General features: G+C 42.7%; 1 protein-coding gene across 1 annotated transcript; it reads right to left on the bottom strand.

The window, feature by feature from the left end:
- Positions 1-14,088: 14,088 nt before the first annotated feature.
- On the bottom strand, positions 14,089-14,874 carry LOC139181595 (melanoma-associated antigen B17-like). Its single transcript, XM_070785087.1, has one exon. It carries the CDS (start codon positions 14,872-14,874, stop codon positions 14,089-14,091), a length of 786 nt encoding a protein of 261 aa, XP_070641188.1.
- Positions 14,875-15,373: the final 499 nt, after the last annotated feature.

The raw sequence follows: 15,373 nt of genomic DNA on the forward strand, positions 1-15,373 counted from the left end.
TCAATATTCTATAAATGTCATTTAGATCTCATTAATGCTTGTTACTTTTCAGTTCAACTGGACCTTACTGATTTTCTGCCCACTGAATCTGTCAATTAGTAAAAGACATGTGTTGATATCTCCTTTGAGATTATATTTGCCACATCAATGTTTGCTCTGGGTATTTTATTTTAACAAAGCTTCTTTAGGTCCATACACCTTAAAGTTTGCTATGATTTCTTTGAGTGTTGACCACTTAATCTTTAAGTAATGCCCATTTTTATTCCTGATTTTCTTGTTTGAATATTGCTTTACCAGAAATAGATTCAGTGAGTACAGATTTTTTTTTTACCACTCATATTAGCATTGCATAGTTTTCTCTATCCCTTTATTTTAATCTATTCATGTCTTTGAATTTAGAGTGGGTTTCTTATAGATCCCATGTGCTTAGTCGCTCAGTCATGTCTGACTCTTTGGAGCCCATGGACCATAGCCTGCCAGACTCCTCAGTCCATGGGGATTCTACAGGCAAGAGTACTGGAGTGGGCTGCCATGCCCTACTCCAGGGAATCTTCCCAACCCAGGTATCGAACCTTGGTGTCCTGCAAGGCATGTGGATTCTGTACCATCTGAGCCTCCAGGAAAGCCCAAAATAAAGATGGACAGCATAGGGGTAGGTATATTTTTGTTGTTTCAATTTCTTTTCATCTACCTTTCTTTTCTCTACCTTTTAAATACCATTCACATTAAAAGTGATTATGCAGAGTTTGTTTAACATTGACCATATTCGTATCTGTTTTCTGTTCATTGAATTTATTCTTTGTTGTTGTTTTAATATTCTGCTGTTTTTCTGCCTTGTCTACTTTTGAATGAAGATTTAACATTATTTCATTGTCTGTCCTCTTGGGAAATCAGTTATATGTTTAAAAATTTTTTTACTGTTTTTTGTAGAGTTTGCATGATACATTTGCAACTCATTCAAATCCTCTTTTAAATAACAACATCCAGCTTCACGGTTGGTACAAGTATCTTGTTTCCCAGTTCCTCCTCTCCTGGCCTTTCTACCATTTCTGCCATTTTTTTTATCCATAAGGTATAATCACTAGATGCATTGTTTGTTTATTATTATTTTCAATAAATAGTTATCTTTTTGATTAATTGGAGGTAATACAAAGGTTTATTTTAACTTCATTTATTCTTTCTCTAACTCTGTACCGTTCTTTACATAGGCCAGATTTCCTGACCTACATCATTTTCCTTTGCCCAGAAGAATTTCTTTTAGCATTTCTTGCAGAGTAGTTCTGCTAGTTACAAATTTCCATCAGTTTTTGTTTGTTATATAAAGTCTTTGTTTTTCATTATTGTTGAAGGATTTTTCCCTCTTGCTACTAAATTCTGGGTATGTAGTAGTGTTTTTTTTTTTTCTTTCAATGAATTGAAACTTTAATTCTAGTCTTTTCTTGATAGCATGGTTCACGAAGAGAAATCTTAGGTAATTGTTACTCTTGTTCTTCTATAGCAAGTTCTTTTTTTTTTTTTTTTTCCCTCTAGTGTTCCTCAAGAATTATGTTTTCTTTTGGTTTTCTGAAGTTTGAGTGTGATATGCCAAAGTTTAGATTTTTATTTTCTGTTTATCCTGCTTTGTATTCTGTGAGCTTCCTAGATGTCATCCAACCATTTCATCCTCTGTTCTCCCCTTCTCCTCATGCCCTCAATATTTGCCAGCCTCAGGGTCTTTTCAACAGAGTCAACTCTTCACATCAGGTAGCTAAAGTATTGGAGTTTCAGCTTCAACATAAGTCCTTCCAATGAATATTAAGGACTGATTTCCTTTAGGATGGACTGGTTGGACCTCCTTGCAGTCCAAGGGACTCTCAAGAGTCTTCTCCAACGCCACAGTTCAAAAGCATCAATTCTTCGGTGCTCAGCTTTCTTTATAGTCCAACTCTCACATCCACACATGACTAGTGGAAAAAGCATAGCCTTGATTAGATGGACCTTTGTTGGCACAGTAACGTCTCTGCTTTTTAATATGCTGTCTAGGTTGATCATACCTTTTCTTCCAAGGAGTAAGCTTCTTTTAATTTCATGGCTGCAGTCACCATCTGCAGTGATTTTGGAGCCCAAAAAAATAAAGTCCATCACTGTTTCCGCTGTTTCCCCATCTATTTGCCGAAGTGATGGACAGGATGCCATGATCTTAGTTTTCTGAATGTTGAGTTTTAAGCCAACTTATTCAGTCTTCTCTTTCACTTTCATCAAGAGGCTCTTTAGTTCTTCTTCACTTTCTGCCATAAGGGTGGTGTCATCTGCATATCTGAGGTTACTGTTATTTCTCCCGGCAATCTTGATTCCAGCTTGTGCTTCCTCCAGCCCAGCATTCCTCATGATGTACTTTGCATAGAAGTTAAATAAGCAGGGTGACAATATAGGGCCTTGATTTTCTCCTTTTCCTATTTGGAGTCAGTCTGTTGTTCCATGTCCGGTTCTAACTGCTGCTTTCTGACCTGCTTACAGATTTCTCAAGAGGCAGGTCAGGTGGTCTGATATTCCCATCTCTTTCAGAATTTTCCACAGTTTATTGTGATCCACACAGTCAAAGGCTTTGGCATAGTCAAAAAAATGGAAATAGATGTTTTTCTGGAACTCTCTTGCTTTTTTGATGATCCAGCTGATGTTGGCAATTTGATCACTGGTTCCTCTGCCTTTTCTAAAACCAGCTTGAACATCTGGAAATTCATGTATTGTTGAAGCCTGGCTTGGAATTTTCTCCTCACTCCTAGATCTAGGACATTCTGCTGCTGATGAGCTGTGATTCCCTTTATTTGCCTAGATCTTCAGTTTGGGGTGGCTGTGGTTTTCCCTGTAACTTCAGTTTTCTGATAGATCCTAGAAAGAGTTTTTGATTTTCTGTTTGTTCAGGTTTTTTCTCATTGTGAGGATGGGAGTGATGGTTTCTGAGATATTCACATGGGAAAGCAGGAAAATTTCTGTCGAATAGCAGAGATGGTACCACGTATCCATGTGTTGTTTCTTCCTTTATTGGGAATTCTTCCTACATTCCATGGGGGCTTCCCCAGTGGCTCAACCATAAAGAACCCACATGCCAATGCAGGAGATGCAGGTTTGATCTCTGGGTCGGAAAGTTCCTCTGGAAGAGGAAATGGCAACCTAACTCAGTATTCTTGCCTGAGAAGTCCCATGGACAGAGGAGCCTAGTGGATGACAGTCCATGTGTTCACAAAAGAGTCAGACATGAGTTAGCAAGTAAACAGCAACAACAAATGACTTAATTAATTATGGCTACGGAAGGAAACCTCCAAATGAATCCTAATAAGACAGTTTGGAGAGCTTCCAGTTTGCTGAACACACGTAGGAGATGTGAGGGTGGTGGAGGTGGACAGGGTCTGAGAGCTTTGTACCCCTTTCCCACACCTCACTCCAAGCATCTTGTCCATTTGGCTGTTGGGGAGTCAGATGTTTTATGATAAACCAATCATCTAATAAGTCAGCTGTTTTCTTGAGTACTTTGAGCTGATTCAGAAATTATTCAACCCTGGGAAGGGTTTGTGGTAACCCCGATTTAAAGCTAGTCAGTCAGAATTACAAGAGACCTGGATTTGACTAAGTGTAAGGCACTCTTGTGGGAATGAGCCCTTAACTTGTGAGATGTGATGCTAACTCCAGGTAGATACTATCAGAAACAAATTGAATCATGGTAGATACTCAGCTGGTGTTAGAGAATTGGTTTGTGTGTGAAAAACAAAGAAAAACTCATACATTTGGTGTCAACAGTATTGAAAATACAAGTGCAAAAAAACTGTTCTTTCCCTTTACAAATGCATTTTCTCCTTTTTATGTAAATGCAGTAGTTTCCAGTTGTCAGTTTTTTCCTAATATGATACCTGTGTGTTCCTTGTTGCAGTTTCTGCTCTTTAGGTGCTAGTCGTGTTCCTTAGACACAGCCTATTTCTTCATTTAATCACATGGCTGTGTGAGAGTGATCTTTGCTCAAGTATTCCTTTATTGGGACATTCTTACCTAGACTTTGTGTCAAGGAGGGTGTCCCTGTTAAAATGGTTGATCCATTTTCTGTCTTTTTGTATGATTTAGAAGAATTCAAGGAAGCTGGTGATTAGTTTCTCCCTGACCATTTGGTGTAATGGGCCACCAAATCTGGCTTGTCATGGACATTTTGATGGTACTGTAGGTTTGGACTACATTTTCAATTTAGTGATTTATAGGTTTCTAAAAGCTGTCCCATTTTACTGCAGTTTTAAAATTTAAAGTCATGATAATTATAATAAAAACAATCATAAACAACACTTTGGAGAATAAAACAATGAACTTAGTAGACTTGAAACTCAGCATCAATAATCCTCAATAATTATAGGAAACAGCTTGTTAAATTTAAAGTTTATTTATGTATTCATTTGTTTATTGGCTAATCACTCTTGAGACAAAGTTGTGTGCTTCCATTAGAGATATGTAGTGTTTGTTTTCTACTTTGTGGTGGTACTGACACTTGGTGACGATCTTCATTTCACCCTTATCCATTACTTCATTAGGGTCCATCGAATGCTAATTCTTTAGTTACACCCTGGTGGCTCAGAGGTGAAGAATCCACCTGCAGTGCAGGAGATTTGAAGGAGATGCAGGTTCACTCCCTGGGTTGGGAAGACCCCTGGAGGAGGAAATAGCAATGCACTCCATTATTCTGGTGTGAGAAACCACAGGGACAGAGGAGCCTGGCAGGCTATGGTCCCAGTGTTCACAAAGAGTTGGACATGACTGAGCGACTAAACAACAACAGTATACACACACACACACACACACACACACACACACATAGTGGAATCAATCATTTGATTATATTATACATTATACAGAATATTATATATTAAAAATATAATTCATATGTATATATATTCCGATGCCATTTTAAAGCAAATAATTCTGTGCCATTAGTTCATTCACAGTGTTGTACAGTCACCACTTCTGTCTTATTTCAACATATCCTTCATTCCACGAAGTAACTTCTACGGACCGGAAAACTATGTTCACCTCTTGGTGAGTGTTGAGCCAAATGACACAGCCCAGTCAAAGAGCAGGAGAAGGAAGGATTTATTTCTTGCAGCAAGTAAGGAGAACAGCAGGGATCGTTCCCAAAGCAGTGTTTCCCTGGACAGCAAAATTGGGAAAATTTTAAGCTAAGGGTACATACATATTCATGAAGGGGCTTGAGCAGCAGAGAGTTCAGCATAGAGTTGACACAAAGGTCAGTGGAGTCCAAGCTTTACAGGTGATTGAAGTCACGAAGATCAGAAAAGATAAATCACCATTCCTTCGGTTCCAGTTGATCTTGAGTTTGATCACTTGAGGCGGGTTTGAATTCTGCAAAACAGCTGAAGGATGTGCTTCTGGCTAATGTTTATCCTTGAAAGGACTGGGCATTTTTACAACTGATTTATTACCTTTGGTACTGGTACAACTCCTGCCTGATAACAGTCACTCGTTGTTGCATTCTTTTGTTTCCTTAAGTTCATTATTACTGATGTCTGCTCAAGGGCAAACATTGTCCAGAGGCTTTGATCACAAAATGATTTACGCCAAAAATGGTGTCTTTTATGTCAGGAAAGCCATACTAAGTTCTCTTTCTCCAGGAACACCTACCCTATCTGCTTACTTTACCTCTTACCCTTCAAAAAATTGCTTCTCATTCACACTACTCCCTAGTCCCTGGGAAGCATCAGTCTGCACTCTGTCACTTTGAATTTGCTTATCCTGGATAATTCATATAAATGGTCTCATATAGTATGTGACCTTTTCATTTAGCATAATGTTTCCAAGGCTCATCCATGGTCTCTTAGTTATTAGTACTTCATTCCTCTTTATGACTGAATCCTATTCCATTTTAAGAATATACAACATTTTGTTGTTGATAGAAATTTTGGATTGTTTGCAGTTTCGGGCTTTTATGAATAATGCATCTTTAAATATTTGTGTACAAATATTTGTTTGATTGCAAATTCTAAATTGTGTAAATTATATACCTAGGAATAGAACTGCTGGGTCCTATGGTAATTTTTTTCTTTAAATTTGAGAAACTTCCAAACTCTTTTCCAGAGAGGCTGAACCATTTTGCATTCTTACCAGCAACACAGGAGGGATCCAACGGTATCCCATTGTGTTCTTATATACATGTTCCTAATGATCCTGAGCATCTTGTCATATACTTTTTGGTGACTGATTTATCTTTTTTGTAGAAATATCTCTTCAAGTCCTTTACTTATTTTTCAAAATTGAACTGTTGGTCTTTCTGTTGTTTGACTTCACATTTCCCACAGAAACTGGAGACAAAGGCTCTACCCTTCCTTCCTGTTACATTTCAGTGGAAAGGCTTTCAGGTCCTTGAGAAAGACACTCCTGGGTTGCAGGAGATACATACATCTCAAAGGGACAGAGGAAGGATTTGTAATTGTGAGGGTTTTTTTTTTTTTTTTTTCTTTCTTTCTTTTAAATAGACACTCTCAGTAAAGGAAGATGAGGGGCTTATGTCAGATGTTGGCTGGAACTGATTCCTTTGGTAGCCTTGAAATTTTCTAAACAGGAACTCAGGGGTAGACGAGTTGTCCTAGAATGTGGCCTTAGGTTGCTGCTAGAAACCATGCTAGAGGTCAGTCAAGGTTCTTAATGCAGATGTTTGGACAGAGTTGTTCATGACAATAATTTTTGCAGTTCTCCGTTCCTAACCTCAGCTTGCAGTTCCATGACACATTGCCCTTTTTATAGGTAGTTCCAAACTTGGAGAAGGCAGTGGCACCCCACTCCAGTACTCTTGCTTGGAAAACCTCATGGGCGGAGGAACCTGGTAGGCTGCAGTCCATGGGGTCGCTAAGAGTGGGACACGACTGAGTGACTTCACTTTCACATTTCACTTTCATGCACTGGAGAAGGAAATGGCAACCCTCTCCAGTGTTCTTGCCTGGAGAATCCCAGGGACGGGGGAGCCTGGTGGGCTGCGGTCTATGGGGTCACACAGAGTCGGACTTGACTGAAGTGACTTAGCAGTAGCAAACTTGACAGGTTTCTTATTCAAGGTAGGTAGGGAAGTAAGAACATATCTCTAGCAAAATAACATCTCCTAAAATAATGTCTGTGATCAAAGGAATGCCATCAGGTACTATAATGTAACCATAAGGGTGGCACCCATCACCTTGCCATATCTATTGTTCAGAAGTAAAAGAGCTGAATAGATATTTCTCCAAAGAAGACATATAAAAGGCCAACGTGTCCATGAAAAGGTGTTCACCATCACTCAGTTCAGTTCAGTCTCTCAGTTGTGTCTAACTCTTTGTGAAGCATGCCAGGCTTCCCTGTCCATCACCAACTCCTGGAGCTTACTCAAACTGATGTGCATTGAGTCCATAATGCCATCCAACAAATCTCATCCTCTGTCGTCCCCTTCTCCTCCTGCCTTCAATCTTTCCCATAATTGTTTTTACAATGTATGAATCTATTAATTCAAAATAAAGGGTTTGAAATAAACAGGAGGATGCAACTCGTGATTCAGTTGCTAGTGTCCAACTTTTCTCGCCTTATAGGACAGACTTCCTAAGCCCATTGCAGTTAACTGAGTCACCTGATTAGAATATGCTTCTGATAGAGGCAGTGATTTAAAATACAATGCAGAGCTATAGAAAGACAATAGGATATGAGGAAATGCTTATGCAAACACAGGAGAGGCAAGAGATAATCTCTGAGTTACAAGAAGTGGAAAAGGCTAAAAAGGATAGAGACCATATCTGCTAAAAGGGGAGCATACTAACTTCAGCAACAAAAGGAATACAGGGGATAATTGAAACTGCTGGCGATCTTTGTGGTTAAGTCATCTTACCCTGCTGGCATTTGCCAGCAATGGATGCAACATTCTTAGTATCACAGACATCTTTTCATTCAACAGTAACATCTCAGACAGTGAAAGGTGATTTATATTTTACTAAAAAGATCATGAGAAGACTGTGGTAAAGGCTGTTATGTAATAATTTAAATTTTTTTTCAAATCCATAAATCAGAGTTATTACAATAACAAAGAGGTAGTTTGTGTGTCCTTTCTCCACAGTCATGGAACAAGATGCAAATTCTCCATCTATAAAATAAAGAAAATGTTGAATCTAGATCCTTTCCAAAGTGGAAAAACTTTAGAAGCTGTAGGGCAGGAAGGATTCTCTTCTAACAGACATCAACAAGACCTCTCCCAAAATGTGGGAAAATGGGGCAAACACAAGAAGAAGTAGTGGAGGAGAAGAGGTGTTAGGAGCTTGTTGTTGAGTCCTGTCGGATTCTTTGCAACAACATTGACTGTAGACGGCCAGGCACCACTGTTCATAGGATTTCTGAGGCAAGAATACTAGAATGGGTTGCCTTTTCCTTCTCCAGGGGCCCTTTGCAACCCAGGGATCAAACCTGGGTGTCCTTCATTGCAGGGAAATTCTTTACCCTCTGAGCCACCAGGGAAGCCCCCTTTCTAAAGATAGCCAGATAACTTTTAGACCATTTTTTTTTCTTTCTTTTTTTTTTTTTTTTTCCATTCCAACCCTGCAGGCACTGTCGGTTTGAATTTTATAAGCACACAAAGTGGAGATATTCGTGGCATACAATGTCTGGATTTGTACACCGAAAGGGAAAGATACTGGGAGACTAGGTGCAGAGAAATGCAGACGAAAGTGACTTTAGTTCTAGCACTGTGAACCAATTTAATGGCCAAAGTTGAAAAATTTGGACAGGGTGGCATGGAGACCTCCTCTGTTTGAAAATATTCACCTCAGGCTGGGACTTGAGCCCACAAGGCTGGGACTGAAACCCATCTGGCCAGGACTTGAATCCAGCCAAATTCTTGTTTGGGACTTGATTCATGGTATTTTAATTAGAATCACTCTCCTAGTGATTCTAATTCTCCTAGTCCTAGTGCCTGGACTTACTGGGAGGCTCAGGTGTATGTGTCTCAGCACAGAAGGAATTCAGAAAGGGAAAGTGTTAGACAAGAAATAGATGTATTAATATAGGACGCTTGTAAGAAATGCAAGCAGGCAGGTAATGGAGCTCTGCCCTGAGGATTAAGTGGGTTGCATTTTATAATCAAAGGAAAGTGAATGAAGGGGAAAGACTGCCTTCTTTGAATAGAGGTCAGGCTTACATAACTCACTCCCGCTTCGTTTGGGGCAGGAGAGTGTCTGACCCTATGAGGTCAATCTCGGATTATCATAGTACTTCTTCAAATCAGTAGAAGGGTGGTGACATTCTTCTTTTACCTGTGGGACTGGAGCATATGGCATGTTCCATTTACGGCTTTATATTTAAGCAAGCCTGCTACCTTTCACGACTTTTTGATACATTTCTTGAGTGATCAGTAACTTACACTGGTCTCCCAAAGGTTCCTAGGTTTCTCTATCTCTAGACGCCTACTAGACTTCTATAGCTACCCGTCTCTCTTTCTGTCTGTGCTCAGGCCCTCATTCATGTCTGACTCTGCAACCCCATGAACTGAAGTACTCCAGGCTCTCTGTCCGATGGATTCTCCAGGCAGGAATACTGGAATGGGTAGCCATTTACTCCTCCAGGGGATGTTCCACACCCAGGGATTGAACCTTTGTCTCCTGCATTGCAGGTGCATACTTTTCCACCGAGTCACCTGGGACAGCTAACTGTATCCTATGCTATTCTATCCGTGTCATATGGAGGCAGGTTCCCCCAGCCAAGAGCAGTCATTTCTCTTGCTGGGTGTCTTCTCCATGAGGGTCTCCATCTTAGACTCTTATCTGGAATTTAGTGAGAAGTTTCTTCCCAACAAGAGGAGGGGGCAGTCATACATGATCAGAAACTGATGATCAAAGGTAAATTTTCCTAGCAAGGACTTGAGGGGAGCCGCAGGTCACTTGGTTTGGGACCTTCCTTCCATCCCCATCATCATGGAGGATTGGAGGGTTGAAGGCCAAGGGAAATCAGCACTGGGTAGCTGACCCACATATAAAATAACTGTCCTTCCTGCCACATCGAGGGTTACCTGAGGTTCCTCTGGGAAATGAGCAGGTGTCCTTTGGGAGCCACGGAGGTTCCCAGGCCTCATCAGTCTTCAGTCCCCTCGGCTAGCTTGGTTTGGCAGCCTCGAGTCTCCTATAGGACTGGAGGGACTGCGGTCATGCTTCTGGAGGCCCTCTCATTTGTACATCTATCGGGTAGGGTACTGGTGGACTTTTCCCAAACAGGGAGCATTCGTCCTTCAGTCACCCCCCCTGGCTGTAGGAAGATCCATCCTTTGTGCACAAGACAGTGGCTCTGATCCAGGCTTCCTGGATTCTGTCCCTGCCGTTGGCTTTGTTAAGGGAGAGTAACCCTAAGGTGGTGCAGGGGTTTGAGCTGTCACTTTGGGTAATTATGCTTTTTGCTGTTGTCCCTGAATCCTTTTTACCTCCTCAACCCTACCTCTATCATTAAGTATGCCAAAGGCAGAATCCATGAGTTGATTTGTGGGGGCCTTGGGTCTCCAGCTGCCTAGATGGTACATTAGAGGAGGATGGTCTGGCAGACTGTCCCCGCCTCAGAACTGGGGAGGTAGCAGTTCCTGGTTGTGGTTCTTGGGGAAGTGGACTAATAAGCTGATCATATAAAACATCGGTCTCCTGTTGGAGAAGGAGGCACTTTGAAAGGGGTGTGAGTGCTTTCACAGGAGTTAAAAGGAGTTCTTTAGACATGGATTTTGAAATAGGGTCATGAACATTTGTACGCATGGGACTTCCACCCTCGCCTCCCATTTTGGGGTTAGGATGTCACAAGACAGGGACCAATGGGAGTTATTTGTTCTGGTGCACTCCCAATGTCAACAGTGGGTTCCCTGTGAGCACCTGAAATCTACCTGATTGGTGAACCTGAGGAGGCCCCTTGGGTTAGTCTCGAAAAGGAACAGAAGCCAGTGGGAGAAAAAATGACCAGCGTCCAAGGGCCTAAAGTCTTCAGAGAGGGAGGGACGAGACCTAGGCTCTGAGCCAACTAAAAAGTTTACCGTTATGACTGAAGTAAAAGAAAAAGACACAGAGCTGAAAGGTAGGACTGGAGTACCACAAGGCAGTGATAACAATACTAGGCAAAAGTTCCCCTCAGGGTATTGTCATTGTGGTATTGAAGAGGGCTCCTCGTTGGACTCCTGAAGTGGCTCCTTGCTAAGAATCCACCTGCAATGCAGGAGATGTGGGTTCAATCACAGGATTGGGAAGGTACCCTAAAGAAGGCAATGGCAATCCACTCAAGTATTGTTGCCTGGGAAATCCCGTGGACAGAGGATCCAGGTGGGCTTCAGTCCAAGGGGCCACAAAGAGTTGGACATGCCTTAGCGACTGACCACATTACTTTATAGAAGTGAAAGAAGCAACACCTAACCAGCAAGGAGGCTCAAGGATCAAGAGACAATCTGAGAAATCTGGAGAGCATGATAGAAGAGAAATCAAGGACACAAGGGAAGGTGTAGAGCTATGACGTGGGGGAGGTTGAAGTTTCTGATGGTGAATCTTGGGAGAAGTGGACTGTCTCCTAGGCAGAGAGTCCTAAGCCTGCTGAGAAAGGTGCTCGCTTACTGCCTCTGCTCTGGGGTTGATAAAGTCTGCTTGAGACCCCCAGAAGGGAGGGGATCACCCACAGTGTAACATCAGGGTGCAGCGAGATAGGCCAAAAAACTATAGAGAAGGCTGCAGAGTCCCCCAGTTTTGGCCCCTGATGCAGTTATGGTCCCAGAACCACACTGGGATTAAGAACGTATAGGGAGGGAATTGGGCTCGAGGACTTACAGAGAAGAAACTCACCCAATCAAGTCCCTGATCCACCCAGTCCATTCTGAAGGAGATCAGCCCTGGGATTTCTTTGGAAGGAATGATGCTAACGCTGAAACTCCAGTACTTTGGCCACCTCATGCAAAGAGTTGACTCATTGGAAAAGACTCTGATGCTGGGAGGGATTAGGGGCAGGAGGAGAAGGGGAGGACAGAGGATGAGATGGCTGGATGGCATCACTGACTCGATGGACATGAGTCTCAGTGAACTCCGGGAGTTGGTGATGGACAGGGAGGCCTGGCGTGCTGTGATTCATGGGGTTGCAAAGATTCGGACACGATTAAGTGACTGATCTGATCTGATCTGAATTTGAACATCATGCAGTCTTCTCGGTTAAACTTCTCACCTCAAAATGGGTAGAACCGTAGAGGAAATGACAAAGACTGAGAGGAGAAAAGTCTTGGCCTCAGTGGGCGCCTTCACCATTGGAAATTCTGTGTCTGCCAGGCCCAAGGATAGTGTCAACTGCCACCCAAGTGTTCTTTGGGTATGCACAGGCTGGGCGTACTCCTTGCAGCTCTTAATTGAGGGGAGCCATGACACAGTGAACTGAACCAGATCTTGCCCTGTGGGTCATGGAAAGAGAACAAAGCAGAGAGTGACAGCAAGCAAGTTTTCATGGGAGAGATAGGGTGAAAGTCAGGGGTCTCCAGCCAGCAGTTTGGGCAAGACCACTGAAGTTCACCCTGGCAGCAATTTTAGTCATGGTACCAAATATGTCACTGGTGAAAAGAGATTTCCTCAGTGCTTGCCTTGCAAAGAAAGGGAAGGACTCTGGACTAGTGCACATCAGGGGACTTGTCTGATGAAGGTCACTTTATCAGTCTTGTGAACTTGAGACAACTGCAAGTTATCCATCTATAAATGGAGTCTGCTAAATCCTATCCTGCATGAATGCTAGAATTTATGTATACATATATAGCAGAGTCATACTGATTAAGAAACACTGGTCTTTAATTTAATGGTAGTTATGATTATTATGAACCTCCAAAATACCCCCTTCCTATCTGAGGTTATTTTTATGCAGTAGATAGCAGAGACTATGCAGTGCATTGAGACAAAATAAGTAAATATTCTTAAATGAGCTAAATTAAGGCAAAGTATATTTTATTTTTATAAAAAAACAAATGGTTAGAAGAAATAAGGCAAACTACAAATTAAAAGCTTTTTCCTTTATATTTGCTTAATTGTTATTTGGTTTCTCAATATTTTCTGTGGTTGTGTTTCATATTACCATGAAAATCTCTTTCAATGACATACTACCTACTTCCAGATCATAAAGACAGTACAGATGGTTAATGAATTTCTTTTACATCTACCAAAACTGTAACTTTAAAATCCTAAAACAGCAATAAATAAAACTGGAATATCATTACCAAATCAGTATTCTGAAGAAAAAGAATCTGTTAGAAATAAAAATAGTCGATAAAAATGAAATAAATAATATGCAGAAGTTACTAGTTTAAATCAGGAAGAAAATAGAGATCTAAACTTGGTTTGCTGGATCCCTACTAATCTGCACTATCTACGAGCTTGACTACTCTGAGAAAATTCTGTTCCAGTGTCATCTTACCTTGTTTAGATGGTGAACAACATATTCAATACGTTCAATGTGTTTTACATATACCCAACCTGTGGCTTTCAAAACTTTAAAACAGCGAACAATGTGATTTATATGATTAATATATTTGTTTTATAAAGAACAATAAACCTCATGAAAAATAATTAACATTTGAAAATACTAAAGTCCTCCCTCATCTCCTTAATTTAAATCAACTTTCACTAGATATTTCTCCTATGGATAAAAGAAAAAAGATATATATTTTGTTAAAATGAGTTGTACCTAAACTCCCTTACTACATATAACAGTAAAGAACATACAAATTTTGTTCCCTCCACCCTACTACTCTCTACTATTTAGAAGCTTGAAAGCTCTGTTCCAACACAAAAGGGAAGAAAGTATCTGGGTCTCCCTCCCTAGATGTGGGAGGAGCTGTAGGACTTGGCCCTGGAAGGGGCACTGGCTTCAGCCATGGTTGGAGCCCTGGCCGTGCCTCTGAGCCCTGATGTCTCTACCTGATCTCTCAGAGCCTCGACATAGAGGTCTGGGAAGGAAGTTGGGACCTGTCATGGGTCTTGGCCAGCACCTCCAACACCTTCATCTTATTGGCCTCAACACAACCTCTTGAGCCCCACAGGAACTCGTAGTGTGGAGGATCACATTGGGCACCTATTGGTACTTCAGGTACTTCTTCTGCACCAGATCTTTGGTGATGAGCCTTCTGGGTTCCCCAAAGATCCAGTGCCTCCTCCCAGTATAGACCCCCAACACACTGAGGAATTCCCAGACCTCCTCCCTGGTGGCGCGGTTACCCTTCATGAAGATAATGCCCAGGAGCACCATGAGGAAACCGGACTTGGGCACACCCCACTCATCACTCAGACCTTCATCGCCCCCGAGGTTGAGCTTGTTGATGAGGGCATAGATGTTCCTGCTATGGTCGACTTCCATCAGCTCCAGGCCAAATACCAGCTCCATGTGCTTAGAGGCTCTCCTGAGGATCTCAGGTATGTGCTGCCTATACTTGGTGCCAACGACCTTCAGCAGGGCGTGCTGCGAGATGGGCTCCTTCTTGGTGGACTTCTCCAGCAGGAACTCCAGCAGCATGCTGGCCTTCCTGGTCAGAGGATCTATTCGAGGGCTCTGAGTGGCAGGGGCTGCCTGGGAGGTACCTGCACTTTCCTCCTCTGGGCCCTGGGCACCTTCATCAGATCCTGCGCAGGAGGGCCCTGCATCAGGAGAGCTAGGGGCCATGGCTTCCTGAAGCTCCTGGTGATCTCCAGTAGCAGGGGAGCCCCGGGAAGAACCCTGAGGGACAGACGAGGGGGAGGAGGGGAACTCCTCTTTGGGGGCTGCAACAGCACTGGTCTGGGCCTCTTGGGGACACTGAGTGTCCCCCTGGACCTGGTGGCATTTCACACAGGCATGGTACTTGTTCTTGTGCATCCGAGGCATGGTGACACAGGTTATGGATCACAGGCGCATGCAGGCAGGGTGGCAGGCAAGGAGGGCACCTAGAGGAAGGACAAGCAGATGTTGTGAGCAACTGCAGTTAGGAGATTCCTCCCTGGCTTGAACCAAAGCCGCCTCTGAGCAGTCCTTGAGGCCAGTGGTCTAGGACCCACAAGTCTTGTGTTCTCCTGGTGAGCCCCTCCCTTGAGACGACTGAGTAGGAAGTGAGAGTGATCTCTGGGGCGCAGCCAGACAGCCCTGCCTCGGTGTTAAGAGGGAGGCCTGTGGGAGCTGGCAGGGGAGGCAGGTCCTTTCAGTTCACATTTCAGAGTCATGATGAAAACTGGGGCAAGACTCCCTCATATTGCCCCTGCCCCCAAACCCACCCACCCTGTTCCCTCTCTTGCTTTGAAGTTGATGCTGCCACTTTCCCTGTCACCCCAGATGATGAGAGGAGGGAATGTTCAGGCCCCCAATGAAGGGAGCCGGGACCCGCCCTTCT

Source organism: Bos indicus, chromosome X (assembly GCF_029378745.1).
Source record: "Bos indicus isolate NIAB-ARS_2022 breed Sahiwal x Tharparkar chromosome X, NIAB-ARS_B.indTharparkar_mat_pri_1.0, whole genome shotgun sequence".
Lineage (NCBI taxonomy): Eukaryota > Metazoa > Chordata > Mammalia > Artiodactyla > Bovidae > Bos > Bos indicus.

What these genes read in the sequence shown, in the direction of transcription:
- LOC139181595 (XM_070785087.1), bottom strand. Translation starts at nt 14,874, where the DNA reads ATGCCTCGGATGCACAAGAACAAGTACCATGCCTGTGTGAAATGCCAC.